General features: G+C 45.8%; 1 protein-coding gene across 1 annotated transcript in view; it reads right to left on the reverse strand.

Moving 5' to 3' along the window:
• Nucleotides 1-1812: 1812 nt before the first annotated feature.
• LOC138671355 (sialidase-3-like) overlaps nucleotides 1813-20581 on the reverse strand; it is a 43166-nt gene continuing 24397 nt past the window's right edge. The window contains exon 3 of the mRNA XM_069759457.1: nucleotides 1813-4711. Within this exon, the coding sequence (XP_069615558.1) occupies nucleotides 3752-4711 (960 nt within the window). The 3' untranslated portion in view covers nucleotides 1813-3751. The remainder of the gene's footprint in view (nucleotides 4712-20581) is intronic.

Raw genomic sequence — 20581 nt, forward strand, 5'->3', positions numbered from 1 at the left:
GATGCTGGCTGCAATATTGGATTGAAGTTCATTCTCTGTCCTCCATAGCAGGGGTCCCCAACTCCAGTCCTCAAGGCCCACCAACATGTCATGTTTTCAGGATTACCTTAGTCTTGCCCAGGTAATAATTGCATCACCTGTGCAATGCAAAGGAAATCCTGAAAACATGACCTGTTGGTGGGCCTTGAGGACTGGAGTTGGGGACCCCTGCTCCATAGGACACGCCTGCGCGAGGTAAGATTGCCTTGTGCAGGCGTGTACTACGGAGGACAGAGAATGAACTTCAATCCAATATTGCAGCCAGCATGCAGCCAGCGGGTAAGGAAAGGGTGAATCAAACACCCAAAAACCCCGCCTCCATGGCTGAAGATTGTTCCCCCCAAATTCAGGTGACAGTGTCCCTTTAAGATAATGAGTTTCTGGCAGTAGCTGGATACCTGTTTTGGTCATAGTGACCATTCGACCTGGGAACCGGACATAGGATTTTTCTGTGCACCGCACCCATCGAGGATAATTGTCTGCAGTGATGAGCTAATGTCTCCTCCATTTTTTTCCTATTTGTGCAGTGAAGCAGGATGCGCTTGCTTACACTACATCAGTGCCCTGGGCATGCACTGGAAACCTAATAATATCTGAGCGCAAATTAGTTTTACACCTGCTTCAGTGCCAAAAACAGATTGTGCATGCATGAGAACATATCACCAACTGGGAATGTGTCTGCGAGCCTTTGAAATCCCATGCACGTGCCATTGTCCTGTAGTTACAGCGCATGAGCAAGGAAACAGGATTCACATGTCATGGTGTCATTAATGCATTACACATGCGATAAAACTTGTAAATTTTGTAATTCAAGCAAGTAGTAATGCATGCACAGTGATTCAGAACGCAATGAGGAATGTCTACAGAAGATCCAAGTTTGTTGTACACCTGTTCCAGAACCAAAACACAATGGTGCATGCGCAGTGACGCAGAGCGCACTGATGAGTGTCTACAGAAGATCCAAGTTTGTTGTACACCTGTTCCAGAACCAAAACACAATGGTGCATGCGCAGTGATGCAGAGCACACTGAGGAGTGTCTACAGAAGATTCAAGTTTGGTGTACACCTGTTCTACAGTAGAGCCAAATCACAATGGCGCATGCGCAGTGATGCAGAGCACTGAGGAATGTCTACAGAGGATCCAAGTTTGTTGTACACCTGTTCCAGAACCAAAACACAATAGAGCATGCGCAGTGACGCAAAGCGCACTGAGTGTCTACAGAAGATCCAAGTTAGTTGTACACCTGTTCCAGAACCAAAACACAATGGCGCATGCCTAGTGACGCAGAGCACACTGAGGAGTGTCTACAGAAGATACAAGTCTGTTGTACACCTGTTCCAGAGCCAAAACATAATGGTGCATGCGCAGTGATGCAGAGCGCACTGAAGAGTGTCTACAGAAGATCTAAGTTTGTTGTACACCTGTTCTAGAGCCAAAACACAATGGCGCATGCGCAGTGACGCAGAGTGCACTGAGGAGAGTCTACCAGAAGATCCAAGTTTGTTGTACACCTGTTCCAGAACCAAAACACAATGGCGCATGCGCAGTGACGCAGAGCGCACTGATCATGTGCAGGAAAGCTTGTTGTGCAGCTGCGTCACTGCGTAGGCGCAGGACAACCAGAAAAATCTCATAATTGTGTAAAAATACTGTGGATTTTAACTTTATAAGGCGATGTGTGACAAATCCACCTCAGGAAAAGTCTGCAACGTGTGAACGTCGTCCGAGCCCCAGGACATGGCCTGATAGTCCAGCACTTATACAGCATTGATGACATTAGGTGCGTCCCTTTAATACGTTGTATTCATATACACGCTCCGGTACTGTGTGTTATTATTAATATCTTGTCCTTTACAGATACAATAATATATATATTATATATATGAGTAAAAACATAGAAAAATAGAAAACGTCTTCTGTTAGTGCTGAGCTTGTATACAGAATACATCTGTGAGATTCAGAGAAAACCAGGAAGGGAGGGGTTAATTAACATTTTTCTACATAGAGATTAAATTGCTTCAAGGATAACATTTGATCTTGATTATACAGGTTTGATTGGATGATATCAGATCCATGTATATATGTCTAGTATATATATAAACTAGTGTACAACAAAATGGTGGCCTTAACAACCAATCAGATGCTGCTGCTCCACCAATCAGTCTGCGTTCCCAAGCTCAAAGGAGAGTCCGACTGCCCAGAGCAACCAATCAGATTTCAGCTTTCATTTTACCACAGATTAGAAATGAAGTCGTCTTTTCATTTTGCTTTCAATGTCAGGCAGATTTTTCTCCCTTTTTGATTCCACACAATTCACAGTAAAATGATTAGATTGCACATATATATTTCTCGGCTCTTTGTCTTCTTCTGTCCTGTTCTTAAAATTCTACTCAGGAACTTCATGATATCTGTCTGTGGGAAAGCTGGGAGACAACCAAGATGGCTTCCACAAGGAATATCAACCCGAACTCCTGAAAAACCAATCACTGCTGTATAGCTACATAACGCAGCAGTCTGGCAAAGATGGACACAACTAATATGGCCGACACATAGCTATACTAGGGTGCAGATTAGACATACTAGGGTCCTGTATTTATTTAGGGGTCTGAATTTATTGAGGGGCCTGGTCTTAGTTTTGTATTTAGGGGTCTGGTCTGGTTGGTTTAGGTGTAAGATCTGAGGTCTATTTATTGAGGAGGTCTGATTTTGTATCAGATTATTTTTGGAGGGGCCTGGTTTGGAGTCTAATTATTTTGGGGTCTGGTCTTCGGTCTGTATTTAGGGGTCTGGTTTGGAGTCTAATTATTTTGGGGTCTGGTCTTCGGTCTGTATTTAGGGGTCTGGTTTGGAGTCTAATTATTTTGGGGTCTGGTCTTCGGTCTGTATTTAGGGTTCTGGTCTGGAGTCTATTTTGGGGTCTGGTCTTCGGTCTGTATTTAGGGGTCTGGTCTGGAGTCTAATTATTTTGTGGTCTAGTCTTCGGTCTGTACTTAGGGGTCTGGTCTGGAGTCTAATTATTTTGGGGTCTGGTCTTCGGGCTGCATTTACTTATTAGATGTGGTGTCTGTATTTATTTAGGGCTCTGATTTAGTACTATACTTACTAATGGGTCTGGTCAGGGATCTATCTTTATTTAGGGCTCCGGTCTAGTTATTTATTTAGGGGTCTAGTGTCCAAGTTTATTTAGGGGGTCTGGTTTGTGATCTGTATGTATTGAGGGGTCTGGGACCTATATTTATTTACATGTATGGTTGCTGAATTTATTTACGGGTCTTGTCTGAGACCTTTATATACAGTATTTAGGGTTTTGGGGCCTGTATTTATTTACTTCTATATTTTTTTTAAGTCTGATGGCTGAATTTATTTAGGGGTATTGTTGGGAGTCTTTAGTGAAGGGTCTGTGTTTGGGGGTTCTGGATTCGGGTCAGTATTGGATTAGATGTATTGCAGTTTGAATTTATTGGGCCTGAGTGTAGTGCATCCAGTATGGGGTCCATTAGAGGACCTGTTTTCATTGTGGCGTGTACTGATGTATACTAGGTTGGGGCATTCCCCAAAAATGACGGTCATATTGGTTGTCACCCAGCTATAACTGATAACATTTCTAAAATAGCAGATTTTTCATTCATTTGATAGATGGGTGTCTCTGGTTCTTATATTTTTAACGATTTTTTGATTTTAGGGTAGAACGCCCTTTGGATCTTGATATGGTCACTTCCTGAACATGGCGAACAGACTTTTCTTCTTGTTGATATTTTCCAGGACATCTTCCACAGTAAACAGACAGAAGTTGATCTCCTCGTAAGGCGCCTCAACTCCACTCTCAAAGAGGATTGCAAATGTATTCGCATCCTTACAATCAGCAAGATCTGAGTATCCCGAGGGGCCGTCGTGAATGACCCATGGCTTAGACCAGGCCTCGGACATCAGTGGTGACTTGTTCAGGTAGATGCCCAAATCTCGGCTATCTTTCTTTGCCGGGTGTGAGAAGAGAAGCCAGTGACGCCGCTCCTGACCCGGTTGTTCAAGACCTGGAAAACCCATGACGCTGCCGGAGCATCCACCCTTCTCTGACTCTTTCAACTTACGACTTTTTTCTGCAATCTTGAATTCACCTCCGACGTTTAGCATTAGTGCCTCTACGCGCTTCTTGGATGTGCTTCGCGCGTTGCAGTACAACATTTTCTTGCCGTCTTCAGACATGATTTCTGCCAGTTGTGATTCTCCGCACTCATGCTTTTCGATTCGTTCTGATATGCGCCACCGGTTGCCTTGGTCCTCGCTGTAAATGTAAAATGCATGAGCTTTGGTGGACCACCAACGTATGCACCAAAATTTGGCAATATACACATAGGCTGGGACCACGAGTTTGCCACATTGGGTCTGGATGCCGTGGCCAGGAGACACATAGAGCGTGGCTAGGTTCCTGACGCCGCTCGTCACATCAGTGATATCTATGGGAGCGCTCCACGTCTTCCCGCAGTCCTGGCTGGTGGAGTAGCAGAGCTTGGAACTGTTCCCCCATTTTCTCATGCGCTCTTCCGTTACACCTTTGGGGACACAGTTGAAGAAGAGGAACAGGGTCTTGGTGGTGTCTTCGAAGACCGGACAGGGGTTGATCATACAATGATTTTTCGGGCAGATATCGTGTAAACTCTGGAGACCTTCCCACTGAAAATATATAAAATACATAGAATTGTAATGGAATACCATTGTATTTGTTTAGGGATATGGTCTGGGGTCTGTGTTTATTTAAATGTCAGGCCTATGGTTGTTGATATATAGGGGTCTGGAATATTACCCCTTTACCCCAAGGGTGGTTTGCATATTAATGACAGGGCCAATTTTTACAATTCTGACCACTGTCGCTTTATGAGGTTATAACTCTGGAACGTTTCAACGAATCCCGGTGATTCTGACACTGTTTTCTTGTGACATATTGTACTTCATGTTAGTGGTACAATTTCCTTGACATTACTTGAGTTTATTTGTGAAAAATATGTACATTTGGCAAAAATTTTGAAAATTTCGCAATTTTCCAACTTTGAATTTTCATGCCCTTAAATCACAGAGATATGTCACACAAAATACTTAATAATTAGCATTTCCCACATGTCTACTTTACATCAGCACAATTTTGGAACCAAATTTTTTTTGTTAGGGAGTTATAAGGGTTAAAAGTTGACCATCAATTTCTCATTTTTACAACACCATTTTTTGGGGGGGACCGCATCTCATTTGAAGTCATTTTGAGGGGTCTATATGATAGAAAATAACCAAGTGTGACACCTTTCTAAAAACTGCACCCCTCAGGCTGCCATCACACTAGCAGTATTAGCTCAGTATTATACAGTCATGGCCAAAAGTATTAACACCCCTGCAATTCTGTCAGATAATACTCAGTTTCTTCCTGAAAATGATTGCAATCACAAATTCTTTGGAATTATTATCTTCATTTAATTTGTCTTAAATGAAAAAACACAAAAGAGAATGAAGCAAAAAGCAAAACATTGATCATTTCACACAAAACTCCAAAAATGGGCCAGACAAAAGTATTGGCACCCTCAGCCTAATACTTGGTTGCACAACCTTTAGCCAAAATAACTGCGACCAACCACTTCCGGTAACCATCAATGAGTTTCTTACAATGCTCTGCTGGAATTTTAGACCATTTTTCTTTGGCAAACTGCTCCAGGTCCCTGATATTTGAAGGGTGCCATCTCCAAACTGCCATTTTTAGATCTGTCCACAGGTGTTCTATGGGATTCAGGTCTGGACTCATTGCTGGCCACCTTAGAAGTCTCCAGTGCTTTCTCTCAAACCATTTTCTAGTGCTTTGTGAAGTGTGTTTTGGGTCATTGTCCTGCTGGAAGACCCATGACCTCTGAGGGAGACCCAGCTTTCTTACACTGGGCCCTACATTATGCTGCAAAATTTGTTGGTAGTCTACAGACTTCATATTGCCATGCACACGGTCAAGCAGTCCAGTGCCAGAGGCAGCAAAGCAACCCCAAAACATCAGGGAACCTCCACCATGTTTGACTGTAGGGACCGTGTTCTTTTCTTTGAATGCCTCTTTTTTTTCTCCTGTAAACTATATGTTGATGCCTTTGCCCAAAAAGCTCTACTTTTGTCTCATCTGACCAGAGAACATTCTTCCAAAACATTTTAGGCTTTTTCAGGTAAGTTTTGGCAAACTCCAGCCTGGCTTTTTTATGCCTAGGGGTAAGAAGTGGGGTCTTCCTGGGTCTCCTACCATACAGTCCCTTTTCATTCAGACGCCGACGGATAGTATGGGTTGACACTGTTGTACCCTCGGACTGCAGGGCAGCTTGAACTTGTTTGGATGTTAGTCGAGGTTCTTTATCCAACATCCGCACAATCTTGCGTTGAAATCTCTTGTCAATTTTTCTTTTCCATCCACATCTAGGGAGGTTAGCCACAGTGCCACGTGCTTTAAACTTCTTAATGACACTGCGCACGGTAGACACAGGAACATTCAGGTCTTTGGAGATGGACTTGTAGCCTTGAGATTGCTCATGCTTCCTCACAATTTGGTTTCTCAAGTCCTCAGACAGTTCTTTGGTCTTCTTTCTTTTCTCCATGCTCAATGAGGTACACACAAGGACACAGGACAGAGGTTGAGTCAACTTTAATCCATGTCAACTGGCTGCAAGTGTGATTTAGTTATTGCCAACACCTGTTAGGTGCCACAGGTAAGTTACAGGTGCTGATAATTACACAAATTAGAGAAGCATCACATGATTTTTCAAACGTTGCCAATACTTTTGTCCACCCCCTTTTTTATGTTTGGTGTGGAATTATATCCAATATGGCTTTAGGACAATTCTTTTTGTGTTTTTTTCATTTAAGACAAATTAAATGAAGATAACAATACCAAAGAATTTGTGACTGCAATCATTTTCAGGAAGAAACTGAGTATTATCTGACAGAATTGCAGGGGTGTTAATACTTTTGGCCATGACTGTACATCAGTATTTGTAGCCAAAACCAGGAGAGGAACAATCAGAGGAAAAGTATAATAGAAACATATGCACCACTTTTGCATTTATCACCCACTCCTGGTTTTGGCTTACAAATACTGATGTAAAATACTGACCAAATACTGCTAGTGTGACGGCAGCCTTACACACATGGCTCTGCTCCGTACACGTCTTACACACACGACTCTGCTCCATACACCTTTCATACGCTGCTCCGCTCCGTACACCTCGTACACATACGGCTCCACTCCGTACACCTCGTACATACACGGCTCAGCTCCGTACACCTCGTTCACACACGGCTCCACTCCGTACACCTCGTACACACACCACTCCACTCCGTACACCTCGTACACACGGCTCCACTCCGTACACCTCGTACACACACGGCTCCACTCCGTACACCTCGTACACAAACGGCTCAGCTCCGTACACCTCGTACACACACGACTCCACTCCGAACACCTCGTGCACACACGGCTCCACTCCGTACACCTCGTACACAAACGGCTCAGCTCCGTACACCTCGTTCACACACGACTCCACTCCGAACACCTCGTGCACACACGGCTCAGCTCCGTACACCTCGTACACACACGGCTCCACTCCGTACACCTCGTACACACACGGCTCAGCTCCGTACACCTCGTACACACACAGCTCTTCTCCGTATACCTATTACACACATGGCTCCGCTCCGTACACATCTTATACACACGACTCTGCTCCATACACCTTTCACACGCTGCTCCGCTCCGTACACCTCATACACACGGCTCTGTACACCTGTTACACACACGACTCCGCTCCATACACCTTTCACACGCTGCTCCGCTCCGTACACCTCATACACATGGCTCTGTACACCTCTTACACACACGACTCCGCTCCGTACACCTTTCACATGCTGCTCCAATTCGTAGACCTCATACACTCGCGGCTGCGCTCCGTACACCTCATGCACACGGCTCCGTACACCTCTTACACACATGGCTCCGCTCCATACACGTCTTACACACACGACTCTGCTCCATACACCTTTCACATGCTGCTCCAATCCGTAGACCTCGTACACTCGCGGCTGCGCTCCGTACACCTCATGCACACGGCTCCGTACACCTCTTACACACACGACTCTGCTCCATACACCTTTCACACGCTCCGATCCATACGCTGCTCTGATTCCCTATGCTGCCGGAACGCTGCGATCATGTTTGATCGCAGTGTTCCGGGGGCTAATGTGCCAGCAGCAGTCCGTGACCGCTCCTGGCACATAGTTCCGGATGTCAGCTGTGATAGTCAGCTGACACCCGTCCGCAATCGGCCGCGCTCACGGGGGATCGCCTTAGACGTACTATCCCGTCGGTGGTCATACGGGCCCATACCACCTCGACGGGATAGTACGTGTAATGTCAGAATGGGGTTAAACTAAGGGATCTAAGGTGAGTAGTAATTTAATGGTCTGGTCTTTGTTCTGTTTTTATTTAGAGAGCCTGGTCTGTTGTGATATACAGGGTTTGGTCTGGGGTCTGTGTATATTAAGGGGTCAGGCCTGGCGTTTGTAGTTATTGAGAAGTCTTGGTTATATAATATTCAGATCATTTGTATGTTTTTGAGGGTCCACTTTGTGGTCTGTATTTATTGAATGAGCTAGACAGGGGTCAGTATATAATTATGGGTCTAAGGTCTCAAAAAATGTCAGGATCTCATCAGGGATTGATTTTTACTGGTGTAAGGTCTTATAAATTCTGTTTTCCAGATTTACTAAGTAGTTTGGCCTATTGTCCCAGCCTGGGGTTGGCATATAATTAGTCATCCGGTCTGTAGTCGGGGGGGGTCTATATTTAATTAGGGTATTTGGTCTGAAGTGTTTATAGATGTTGAGGTCTGGTCCGGTCTGTAGGTGACAGGTCTGGGATACTGTATGTACTGTATGTTTTATCGGTCTGTATGTATCGGCGGTATGTGTTTTCGGGGCTGGTCTGGGGTGTCTATATGCATTAGGATGTTGGTCTGGGGTCTGCATTTATTAAGGTTTCCATTCTGAAATCTTTGATAGCTAAGGAGACCCTTGAGAGTAATCTAATAATTTCCCCATTTCCATTAACCTGGATCCATCTCCTCAGTCCTTTTTCTACTGGGCTCTTATTTTGACCATCGGAGGGTCCAGATTGTCAAGTACTGGATGGTTGGAATTTTACTTTACAAACTTGACTTCACACCTTGATATCATTCGACCCCTTAAGAAAAGCATTTCAGCCCATAAACAAGGATAGTTCAATTCACTAACAGCAAGCGGAGGTCTTGAGAAAAGAAATATGGAATTAAAAATTGAAAATATATTTGTTCTGGGTATTTTTTATTGTCAAAAATTCCCACATAATAGGGCAAAAATGTGCAAACTTTTTACTATTTCACAACACTCTCTCCACTTTGGAAAGTGGTGATGTGTGAGATTCGCAAAAAAGGCATTTTTATTGGGGGGTGGGGGGATAAAGGAAAATGTGTTTGTGTTGCCATGTTCTAAGACCAGGAACTTTTTAAAAAATTTCGTCAGTGGAGGTATTTGTGGACTGAGATGGAGCGGAGTAAAACGAGTGCTAGTGGAGACTATACACAGGGAGTTTTCTTAGTCTGTTACCCTTGGATGTAGCCACATAATAAACTAGGCAATTGCCCAGGGCCCCCATCACATAAGGGCCCCCAGCAATTACAAACAGAAACCGCGTAGATAATACTAATACCGCATGATGAGGGGAGTTTCTGATGTTAGAAGAGCAGTAGGATGTTTGTTGACCTCATGGTCATTTGATCATCTTACCAAAGGTCCTGTACCCTGCAGGAGCCTAGAAGAACTGAAGAAAATGCAGGTGAAGCATCTGGTATCAAGCGCGTATCACCCCCAGACCAATGGATTGTGTGAGCGCTTCAATGGCACCCTCAAATAGATGCTATGCATGCTGGTTGAGACCAAAGGACACGACTGGGAGCAGTACCTCCACCTGCTATTCGACAACCGAGAGGTTCCGCAGGCCTTGACGGGATTTTCCCCCTTCGAGCTCCTGTATGGCAGGCGAGTCCGGAGACCCCTTGGGTTGGTAAGAGAATCCTGGGAAGAAGAGCTGAACCCTTCTGTAGTGTCCATCGTGTAGTATGTCATGCACTTCCGTGACAAAATGCAGACCTTGATGCAGTTGGTGCATGACAACATGGCGCAGGCCCATGCCGGTCAGAAGCACTGGTAAGACCAGAACGTCCGGGAGTGGACCTACCAGGTGGGTCAGAAGGTGTGGGTGCTGGTCCCCATACCAAAGGATAAGCTTCAGGCACCCTGGGAAGGCCCCAACAGCTCAGCTCAGTCACTACGTTGTCACACTTGACCACGCTCGGGGTAGACGAAAGGCCTTTCACATCAATATGATGAAGGCTCATCACGAACATGAAGCCTACGTCCTAACGGTCTGCAGCATGCCCGAAGAAGGAGAGGAAGACCCCCTCCTGGACATGCTGGCCCAAACCATGGCAGATGGGTCCATTGAGGACGTGAAGGTAAGTGCCTTGCTATCTGAACCCCAGCGGTCGCAATTGCTAACCAAGCTGGAACCCTTCCGGGCCGTATTCATCAACAGACCCAGAAGGACTGATTTAGCGGTCCACTAGGGGGACACTTGGGAATCATGCCCCACTATGGCGAACACCCTATCGGACCTTCGACGAGGTGCAGCAGGTTATGCTATTTGAGCCAGCCTTTCTACTTACTCAGCATCTACTATCCTGAATACAGAGGTCTGTTACATTTGAGTGTGTTCCCTGGTTCACAGGGGTCTGTTTACACATAAGAGATAAGTATATATATTTTTGCATCTTATACAGTGGGGCAAAAAAGTATTTAGTCAGTCAGCAATAGTGCAAGTTCCACCACTTAAAAAGATGAGAGGCGTCTGTAATTTACATCATAGGTAGACCTCAACTATGGGAGACAAACTGAGAAAAAAAAATCCAGAAAATCACATTGTCTGTTTTTTTAACAATTTATTTGCATATTATGATGGAAAATAAGTATTTGGTCAGAAACAAAATTTCATCTCAATACTTTGTAATATATCCTTTGTTGGCAATGACAGAGGTCAAACATTTTCTGTAAGTCTTCACAAGGTTGCCACACACTGTTGTTGGTATGTTGGCCCATTCCTCCATGCAGATCTCCTCTAGAGCAGTGATGTTTTTGGCTTTTCGCTTGGCAACACGGACTTTCAACTCCCTCCAAAGGTTTTCTATAGGGTTGAGATCTGGAGACTGGCTAGGCCACTCCAGGACCTTGAAATGCTTCTTACGAAGCCACTCCTTTGTTGCCCTGGCGGTGTGCTTTGGATCATTGTCATGTTGAAAGACCCAGCCACACTTCATCTTCAATGCCCTTGCTGATGGAAGGAGGTTTGCACTCAAAATCTCACGATACATGGCCCCATTCATTCTTTCATGTACCCGGATCAGTCGTCTGGGCCCCTTGGCAGAGAAACAGCCCCAAAGCATGATGTTTCCACCACCATGCTTTACAGTAGGTATGGTGTTTGATGGATGCAACTCAGTATTCTTTTTCCTCCAAACACGACAAGTTGTGTTTCTACCAAACAGTTCCAGTTTGGTTTCATCAGACCATAGGACATTCTCCCAAAACTCCTCTGGATCATCCAAATGCTCTCTAGCAAACTTCAGACGGGCCCGGACATGTACTGGCTTAAGCAGTGGGACACGTCTGGCACTGCAGGATCTGAGTCCATGGTGGCGTAGTGTGTTACTTATGGTAGGCCTTGTTACATTGGTCCCAGCTCTCTGCAGTTCATTCACTAGGTCCCCCCGCGTGGTTCTGGGATTTTTGCTCACCGTTCTTGTGATCATTCTGACCCCACGGGGTGGGATTTTGCGTGGAGCCCCAGATCGAGGGAGATTATCAGTGGTCTTGTATGTCTTCCATTTTCTAATTATTGCTCCCACTGTTGATTTCTTCACTCCAAGCTGGTTGGCTATTGCAGATTCAGTCTTCCCAGCCTGGTGCAGGGCTACAATTTTGTTTCTGGTGTCCTTTGACAGCTCTTTGGTCTTCACCATAGTGGAGTTTGGAGTCAGACTGTTTGAGGGTGTGCACAGGTGTCTTTTTATACTGATAACAAGTTTAAACAGGTGCCATTACTACAGGTAATGAGTGGAGGAAAGAGGAGACTCTTAAAGAAGAAGTTACAGGTCTATGAGAGCCAGAAATCTTGATTGTTTGTTTCTGACCAAATACTTATTTTCCACCATAATATGCAAATAAATTGTTAAAAAAACAGACAATGTGATTTTCTGGATTTTTTTTTCTCAGTTTGTCTCCCATAGTTGAGGTCTACCTGTGATGTAAATTACAGACGCCTCTCATCTTTTTAATTGGTGGAACTTGCACTATTGCTGACTGACTAAATACTTTTTTGCCCCACTGTATTTGTGCCTTGGCTACTTTAGCCAGTATAATTGTATTCTTAATTGTTACCATGTTTGATGGTCTATTGTAATCTATGTAAATTATTGTAGAATTGCGGTCACATTTCATATATCATGGGTTGGTCTATTTAGACCTAATATTTATCAGCATGGCTCCTTTTCTAGCAGGAGGGGAAAGGATACATGTGTGTTTTCAATTATGTTTTAATTCTATTTTGTCAAGTTTTTCCTTTTTACATTAGTGGTGTGCATGTTCTACAGTGGTCTTTTTCTTTTTTCTGCTTGCACATTTTGTTTCCACTGATTTTGCACCCCGTTGTTGCTTAACTATTTATAGTATATCATTGGTTGTGCGTCTGGTGCACTTTTGTTGTATCCTAAAGAAGGATCGGACCACCCGGTTCTGCGTGGACTACAGGGGGCTCAACGCCATCACAGCCTCTGACGTGCACCCAATGCCGCGCATTGAGGAGCAGCTTGAGAGGTTTGCCGGCACCAAATATCTGACCATAATGGATCTGAGCTGAGGATACTGGCAGATTCCGATGAGCCCCGAGGCGCAGGAGAAGTCCACCTTTATCACACCCTTCAGACTGTACGAGTCCACAGTCATGCCCTTCGGCATGAAGAATGACCCTGCCACATTCCAGCGGATGGTCAACCTCCTGCTTCAGGGACTGGAGAAGTATGTGGTGGCGTACTTGGATGACATTGGCATCTTCAGTTCCTCCTGGGATGAACACCTGCAGAATCTACAGGAGGTGCTCAGGCGAATTCACCGAGCTGGACTGACTATCAAGCCGGGGAAGTGCCAGATGGGCATGTGTTGTGAATTCTATGGCAGAGCTCCCTCCTGTGGTCACAAGTGGTACTGCGGCTGATTCTCTCTGTGAGCTTCCGTTGGTGGAGGGAAGTGGTACTGCGGCTTCTGAGTTTCCTCCCTCAGGTGATGTGGTGAGGTCGTTAGGTGCTGCTCTACTTAACTCCACCTAGTGCTTTGATCCTGGCTTCCTGTCAATGTTCCAGTATTGGACTTGTTTTCCTCCTGGATCGTTCCTGTGGCCTGCTGCTCTGCATAGCTAAGTTTTCCTTTGCTATTTTGTTTGCTTTTCTTCTGTCCTGCTTATCTATTCGTTTGCTGGAAGCTCTGGGACGCAGAGGGTTACCGTTAGTTCGGTACGGAGGGTCTTTTTGCCCCCTTTGCGTGGTTTTTAGGGTTTTGTGTTGACCGCAAAGTTACCTTTCCTATCCTCGCTCTGTTCAGAAAGTCGGGCCTCACTTTGCTAAATCTATTTCATCTCTACGTTTGTCTTTTCATCTTAACTCACAGTCATTATATGTGGGGGGCTGCCTTTTCCTTTGGGGTATTTCTCTGAGGCAAGGTAGGCTTTGTTTCTATCTTCAGGCTAGCTAGTTTCTCAGGCTGTGCCGAGTTGCATAGGGAGCGTTAGGCGCAATCCATGGCTGCCTCTAGTGTTGTTGGAGAGGATCAGGGATTGCGGTCAACAGAGTTCCCACGTCTCAGAGCTCGTTCTATGTTTTTGGGTTATTGTCAGATCACTGTATGTGCTCTGACCTCTATGTCCACTGTGGTGCTGAATTGCCTAAACATAACAGTACAGGAAGCCAAGGTACTAATGATTCTCAATGCACTGTGTTTTGCCTTTTTTTTCCCCTAGACATTTGGGTGGTTCAGGACACAGGTGTAGCAATGGACATTAGAAGTCTGTCTTCATGTGTGGATCAGCTCTCGGCAAGAGTACAAAAGATTCAAGACACTATTGATCAGAAATCTATGTTAGAACCAAGAATTCCTATTCCTGATTTGTTTTTTGGAGATAGAACTAAGTTTCTGAGTTTCAAAAATAATTGTAAACTATTTCTGGCCTTGAAACCTCACTCCTCTGGTGATCCAGTTCAACAGGTTTTGATCATTATTTCTTTTTTGCGTGGCGACCCTCAGGACTGGGCATTTTCTCTTGCACCAGGAGATCCTGCATTAAGTAATATCGATGCGTTTTTCCTGGCGCTCGGATTGCTGTACGATGAACCTAATTCAGTGGATCAGGCAGAAAAAAATTTGCTGGCTCTTTGTCAGGGTCAGGATGAGATAGAGTTATATTGTCAGAAATTTAGAAAGTGGTCCGTGCTCACTCTATGGAATGAATCTGCGCTGGCAGCTATGTTCAGAAAGGGTCTCTCTGAAGCCCTTAAGGATGTCATGGTGGGATTTCCTATGCCTGCTGGTTTGAATGAGTCTATGTCTTTGGCCATTCAGATTGGTCGACGCTTGCGTGAGCGTAAATCTGTGCACCATTTGGCGGTATTACCTGAGCTTAAACCTGAGCCTATGCAGTGCGATAGGACTTTGACCAGAGTTGAACGGCAGGAACACAGACGTCAGAATGGGCTGTGTTTCTACTGTGGTGATTCCACTCATGCTATCTCTGATTGTCCTAAGCGCACTAAGCGGTTCGCTAGGTTTGCCACCATTGGTACAGTACAGTCAAAATTTCTTCTGTCCGTTACCTTGATCTGCTCTTTGTCATCGTATTCTGTCATGGCATTTGTGGATTCAGGCGCTGCCCTGAATTTGATGGACTTGGAGTATGCTAAGCGTTGTGGGTTTTTCTTGGAGCCCTTGCAGTGTCCTATTCCATTGAGAGGAATTGATGCTACGCCTTTGGCCAAGAATAAGCCTCAGTACTGGACCCAGCTGACCATGTGCATGGCTCCTGCACATCAGGAGGTTATTCGCTTTCTGGTGTTGCATAATCTGCATGATGTGGTCGTGTTGGGGTTGCCATGGCTACAAGTCCATAAACCAGTATTAGATTGGAAATCCATGTCGGTGTCCAGCTGGGGTTGTCAGGGGGTACATGGTGATGTTCCATTTCTGTCAATTTCGTCATCCACCCCTTCTGAGGTTCCAGAGTTCTTGTCTGATTACCGGGATGTATTTGATGAGCCCAAGTCCGATGCCCTACCTCCGCATAGGGATTGTGATTGTGCTATCAATTTGATTCCTGGTAGTAAGTTCCCAAAAGGCCGATTGTTTAATTTATCTGTGCCTGAGCACGCCGCTATGCGCAGTTATGTGAAGGAGTCCCTGGAGAAGGGGCATATTCGCCCGTCATCGTCGCCATTAGTAGCAGGGTTCTTTTTTGTAGCCAAGAAGGATGGTTCGCTGAGACCTTGTATAGATTACCGCCTTCTAAATAAGATCACGGTTAAATTTCAGTACCCCTTGCCGTTGTTATCTGATTTGTTTGCTCGGATTAAGGGGGCTAGTTGGTTCACCAAGATAGATCTTCGTGGTGCGTATAATCTTGTGCGAATTAAGCGAGGCGACGAATGGAAAACTGCATTTAATACGCCCGAGGGTCATTTTGAGTATCTAGTAATGCCATTCGGACTTGCCAATGCTCCATCAGTGTTTCAGTCCTTTATGCATGACATCTTCCGAGAGTACCTGGATAAATTCCTGATTGTGTACTTGGATGACATTTTGATCTTCTCGGATGATTGGGAGTCTCATGTGAAGCAGGTCAGAACGGTTTTTCAGGTCCTGCGTGCTAATTCTTTGTTTGTGAAGGGATCAAAGTGTCTCTTTGGTGTGCAGAAGGTTTCATTTTTGGGGTTCATCTTTTCCCCTTCTACTATCGAGATGGATCCTGTTAAGGTCCAAGCCATCCATGATTGGACTCAGCCGACATCTCTGAAAAGTCTGCAAAAGTTCCTGGGCTTTGCTAATTTTTATCGTCGCTTCATCTGCAATTTTTCTAGTATTGCTAAACCATTGACCGATTTGACCAAGAAGGGTGCTGATGTGGTCAATTGGTCTTCTGCTGCTGTGGAAGCTTTTCAAGAGTTGAAGCGTCCTTTTTCTTCTGCCCCTGTGTTGTGTCAACCAGATGTTTCGCTTCCGTTCCAGGTCGAGGTTGATGCTTCTGAGATTGGAGCAGGGGCTGTTTTGTCGCAGAGAGGTTCTGATTGCTCGGTGATGAGACCGTGCGCCTTTTTTTCCAGGAAGTTTTCGCCTGCTGAGCGAAATTATGATGTGGGTAACAGAGAGTTGCTGGCCATGAAGTGGGCATTCGAGGAGTGGCGTCATTGGCTTGAAGGAGCTAAGCATCGCGTGGTGGTATTGACTGATCATAAGAACTTGACTTATCTCGAGTCTGCCAAGCGGTTGAATCCTAGACAGGCTCGTTGGTCGCTGTTTTTTGCCCGTTTTGACTTTGTGATTTCGTACCTTCCGGGCTCTAAAAATGTGAAGGCGGATGCTCTGTCTAGGAGTTTTGTGCCCGACTCTCCGGGTTTGTCTGAGCCAGCGGGTATCCTCAAGGAAGGAGTAATTGTGTCTGCCATCTCCCCTGATTTGCGGCGACTGCTGCAAAAATTTCAGGCTAATAAACCTGATCGTCGTCCAGCGGAGAAACTGTTTGTCCCTGATAGGTGGACGAATAAAGTTATCTCTGAGGTTCATTGTTCGGTGTTGGCTGGTCATCCTGGAATCTTTGGTACCAGAGAGTTAGTGGCTAGATCCTTTTGGTGGCCATCTCTGTCGCGGGATGTGCGTACTTTTGTGCAGTCCTGTGGGATTTGTGCTCGGGCTAAACCCTGCTGTTCTCGTGCCAGTGGGTTGCTTTTGCCCTTGCCAGTCCCGAAGAGGCCTTGGACACATATCTCTATGGATTTTATTTCAGATCTTCCCGTTTCTCAAAAGATGTCAGTCATTTGGGTGGTCTGTGATCGCTTTTCTAAGATGGTCCATTTGGTACCCTTGTCTAAATTGCCTTCCTCCTCTGATTTGGTGCCATTGTTCTTCCAGCATGTGGTTCGTTTACATGGCATTCCAGAGAATATCGTTTCTGACAGAGGTTCCCAGTTTGTTTCGAGGTTTTGGCGAGCTTTTTGTGGTAGGATGGGCATTGACTTGTCTTTTTCCTCGGCTTTCCATCCTCAGACTAATGGCCAGACCGAACGAACCAATCAGACCTTGGAAACATATCTGAGATGTTTTGTTTCTGCTGATCAGGATGATTGGGTGTCCTTTTTGCCTTTGGCTGAGTTCGCCCTTAATAATCGGGCCAGCTCGGCTACCTTGGTTTCGCCATTTTTCTGCAACTCTTGGTTCCATCCTCGTTTCTCGTCAGGACAGGTTGAGTCTTCGGACTGTCCTGGTGTGGATACTGTGGTGGACAGGTTGCAGCAGATTTGGACTCAGGTAGTGGACAATTTGACCTTGTCCCAGGAGAAGGCTCAACGTTCTGCTAATCGCAGACGCTGTGTGGGTCCCCGACTTCGTGTTGGGGATCTGGTTTGGTTATCTTCTCGTCATATTCCTATGAAGGTTTCCTCTCCTAAGTTTAAACCTCGTTTCATTGGTCCCTATAAGATTTCTGAGGTTCTTAATCCTGTGTCTTTTCGTCTGACCCTTCCAGATTCTTTTTCCATACATAACGTATTCCATAGGTCATTGTTGCGGAGATACGTGGCACCTATGGTTCCATCTGTTGACCCTCCTGCCCCGGTTTTGGTGGAGGGGGAGTTGGAGTATATTGTGGAGAAGATTTTGGATTCTCGTGTTTCAAGACGGAAACTCCAGTATCTGGTTAAGTGGAAGGGTTATGCTCAGGAAGATAATTCCTGGGTCTTTGCCTCTGATGTCCATGCTCCCGATCTTGTTCGTGCCTTTCATGTGGCTCATCCTGGTCGGCCTGGGGGCTCTGGTGAGGGTTCGGTGACCCCTCCTCAAGGGGGGGGGGGGACTGTTGTGAATTCTGTGGCAGAGCTCCCTCCTGTGGTCACAAGTGGTACTGCGGCTGATTCTCTCTGTGAGCTTCCGTTGGTGGAGGGAAGTGGTACTGCGGCTTCTGAGTTTCCTCCCTCAGGTGATGTGGTGAGGTCGTTAGGTGCTGCTCTACTTAACTCCACCTAGTGCTTTGATCCTGGCTTCCTGTCAATGTTCCAGTATTGGACTTGTTTTCCTCCTGGATCGTTCCTGTGGCCTGCTGCTCTGCATAGCTAAGTTTTCCTTTGCTATTTTGTTTGCTTTTCTTCTGTCCTGCTTATCTATTCGTTTGCTGGAAACTCTGGGACGCAGAGGGTGTACCTCCGTGCCGTTAGTTTGGTACGGATGGTCTTTTTGCCCCCTTTGCGTGGTTTTTAGGGTTTTGTGTTGACCGCAAAGTTACCTTTCCTATCCTCGCTCTGTTCAGAAAGTCGGGCCTCACTTTGCTAAATCTATTTCATCTCTACGTTTGTCTTTTCATCTTAACTCACAGTCATTATATGTGGGGGGCTGCCTTTTCCTTTGGGGTATTTCTCTGAGGCAAGGTAGGCTTATTTTCTATCTTCAGGCTAGCTAGTTTCTCAGGCTGTGCCGAGTTGCATAGGGAGCGTTAGGCGCAATCCATGGCTGCCTCTAGTGTTGTTGGAGAGGATCAGGGATTGCGGTCAACAGAGTTCCCAAGTCTCAGAGCTCGTTCTATGTTTTTGGGTTATTGTCAGATCACTGTATGTGCTCTGACCTCTATGTCCACTGTGGTACTGAATTGCCTAAACATAACAGGCATGAGCAAGGTCCACTACCTGGGGCACCGGGTAGGCGGGGGCTTCATGAGGCCAGAGCCTGGGAAAGTGGACGTTATCGTGTCCTGGCCCACCCCCAGGACCAAGAAGCAGGTTATTTCCTTCCTGGGCACTGCAAGGTACTATACGCTCTTCGAACAGAACTATAACATCCTTGCAAAACCCTTGACGGACCTCACCAGGAAGAAGCTACCCCAGTCGACTGGATGGACAGCTGTGAGGTGGCTTTCCGGCTTTGAAAACAGTCCTGAGCAGTTCACCGGTGCTAACAGCCGTCGTTCCTGGTACAGACCGATGACAGCGAGTTTTGCCTCGGTGCTGTGCTCAGCCAGGTGGACTCAAGGAACCAAGAGCACCCCGTGTTGTACCTGAGACGGAAGCTTCTGCCGAGGGAAGTGGCCTATTTCACCATCAAGAAGGAGTGCCTGGCCATGGTTTCAGCCCTGCAACGTTTGCAGACCTACCTGTACGGAAGCGCCTTCACCATGGTGACCGACCACAACCCCCTGAGCTGGCTGCACACCATGTCTGGTACCAAAGCAAGGTTGCTACGCTGGAGCCTTGCCCTTTAACAATACGACTTTACCTTAAAACACAAAAAGGGTAGCGAGCATGGCAATGCAGATGGGTTGTCCTGCAGGGGCGAACCTGCCGAGGTGAGCATGGAGGAGTAACGAGAGGTCCTGCTTATGTAGCGCAATTCAAAAGGGGGAGGTGTAATGATATTATGAATATGTTCATATCCAACGTACCATCCTAGAATTTTCTATTGCTTTACCAGCATATACATACTTCCCTTCCCCCCATTAAGTCTGTGTAAAGAGCACAAAGTAGCTCTTCTTTTCACTGCCTAGCTCCTCCCTTCCCACTGCATACAGCTGTAATGTGAAACCAGTGTGCTGTGAGCAGGCCTACTCAGCCTTGTGCAAAAAGCATGGTCAGGGGGGCATTCCCTTTGTTCTCTTAAACTGGTATCTAATCGCGCAGATTAGGTCTGGAAGCAGGACAAATACACTTTTGGCCTCTGCATCGGCCGGGCCATCACACAGTACTTTTTCTAAGCTCAGCGCCTGGCAGAATTTGAGAAACGCATCACTGCTTACCCCAGTCACATAGCCAAGCCATGTTTAGACTTATATGTAAGCCAATTTTGTAAGAAGTCATATAATACTTTTGTCATCCTTCCACGAGTTTCTCCCCAAGAGATATGAGTAATAGAAAATTTGACATAACTTCCAGAAGGGAAGGGCATTCCAGGGCAGAGCCCACTCAGTGAGGACATCAAGCAGAGGATATACATTTAGGAGCTGAGTTAGGAGGAGTAGTCTTTTGCCCAGGAAGTCAGCTAACAGAAACTCTGCAATCTGCTCTGATGCATTGGGATGTGTGGCCCTTCCCCCAGCCACATGGCCTGCCATGATATGAGACCTGTAAGTGCTTTTCCTCTTTAATCCCTTTTATT

This window comes from Ranitomeya imitator, chromosome 3 (assembly GCF_032444005.1).
Source record: "Ranitomeya imitator isolate aRanImi1 chromosome 3, aRanImi1.pri, whole genome shotgun sequence".
NCBI classification, from domain to species: Eukaryota; Metazoa; Chordata; class Amphibia; order Anura; family Dendrobatidae; genus Ranitomeya; species Ranitomeya imitator.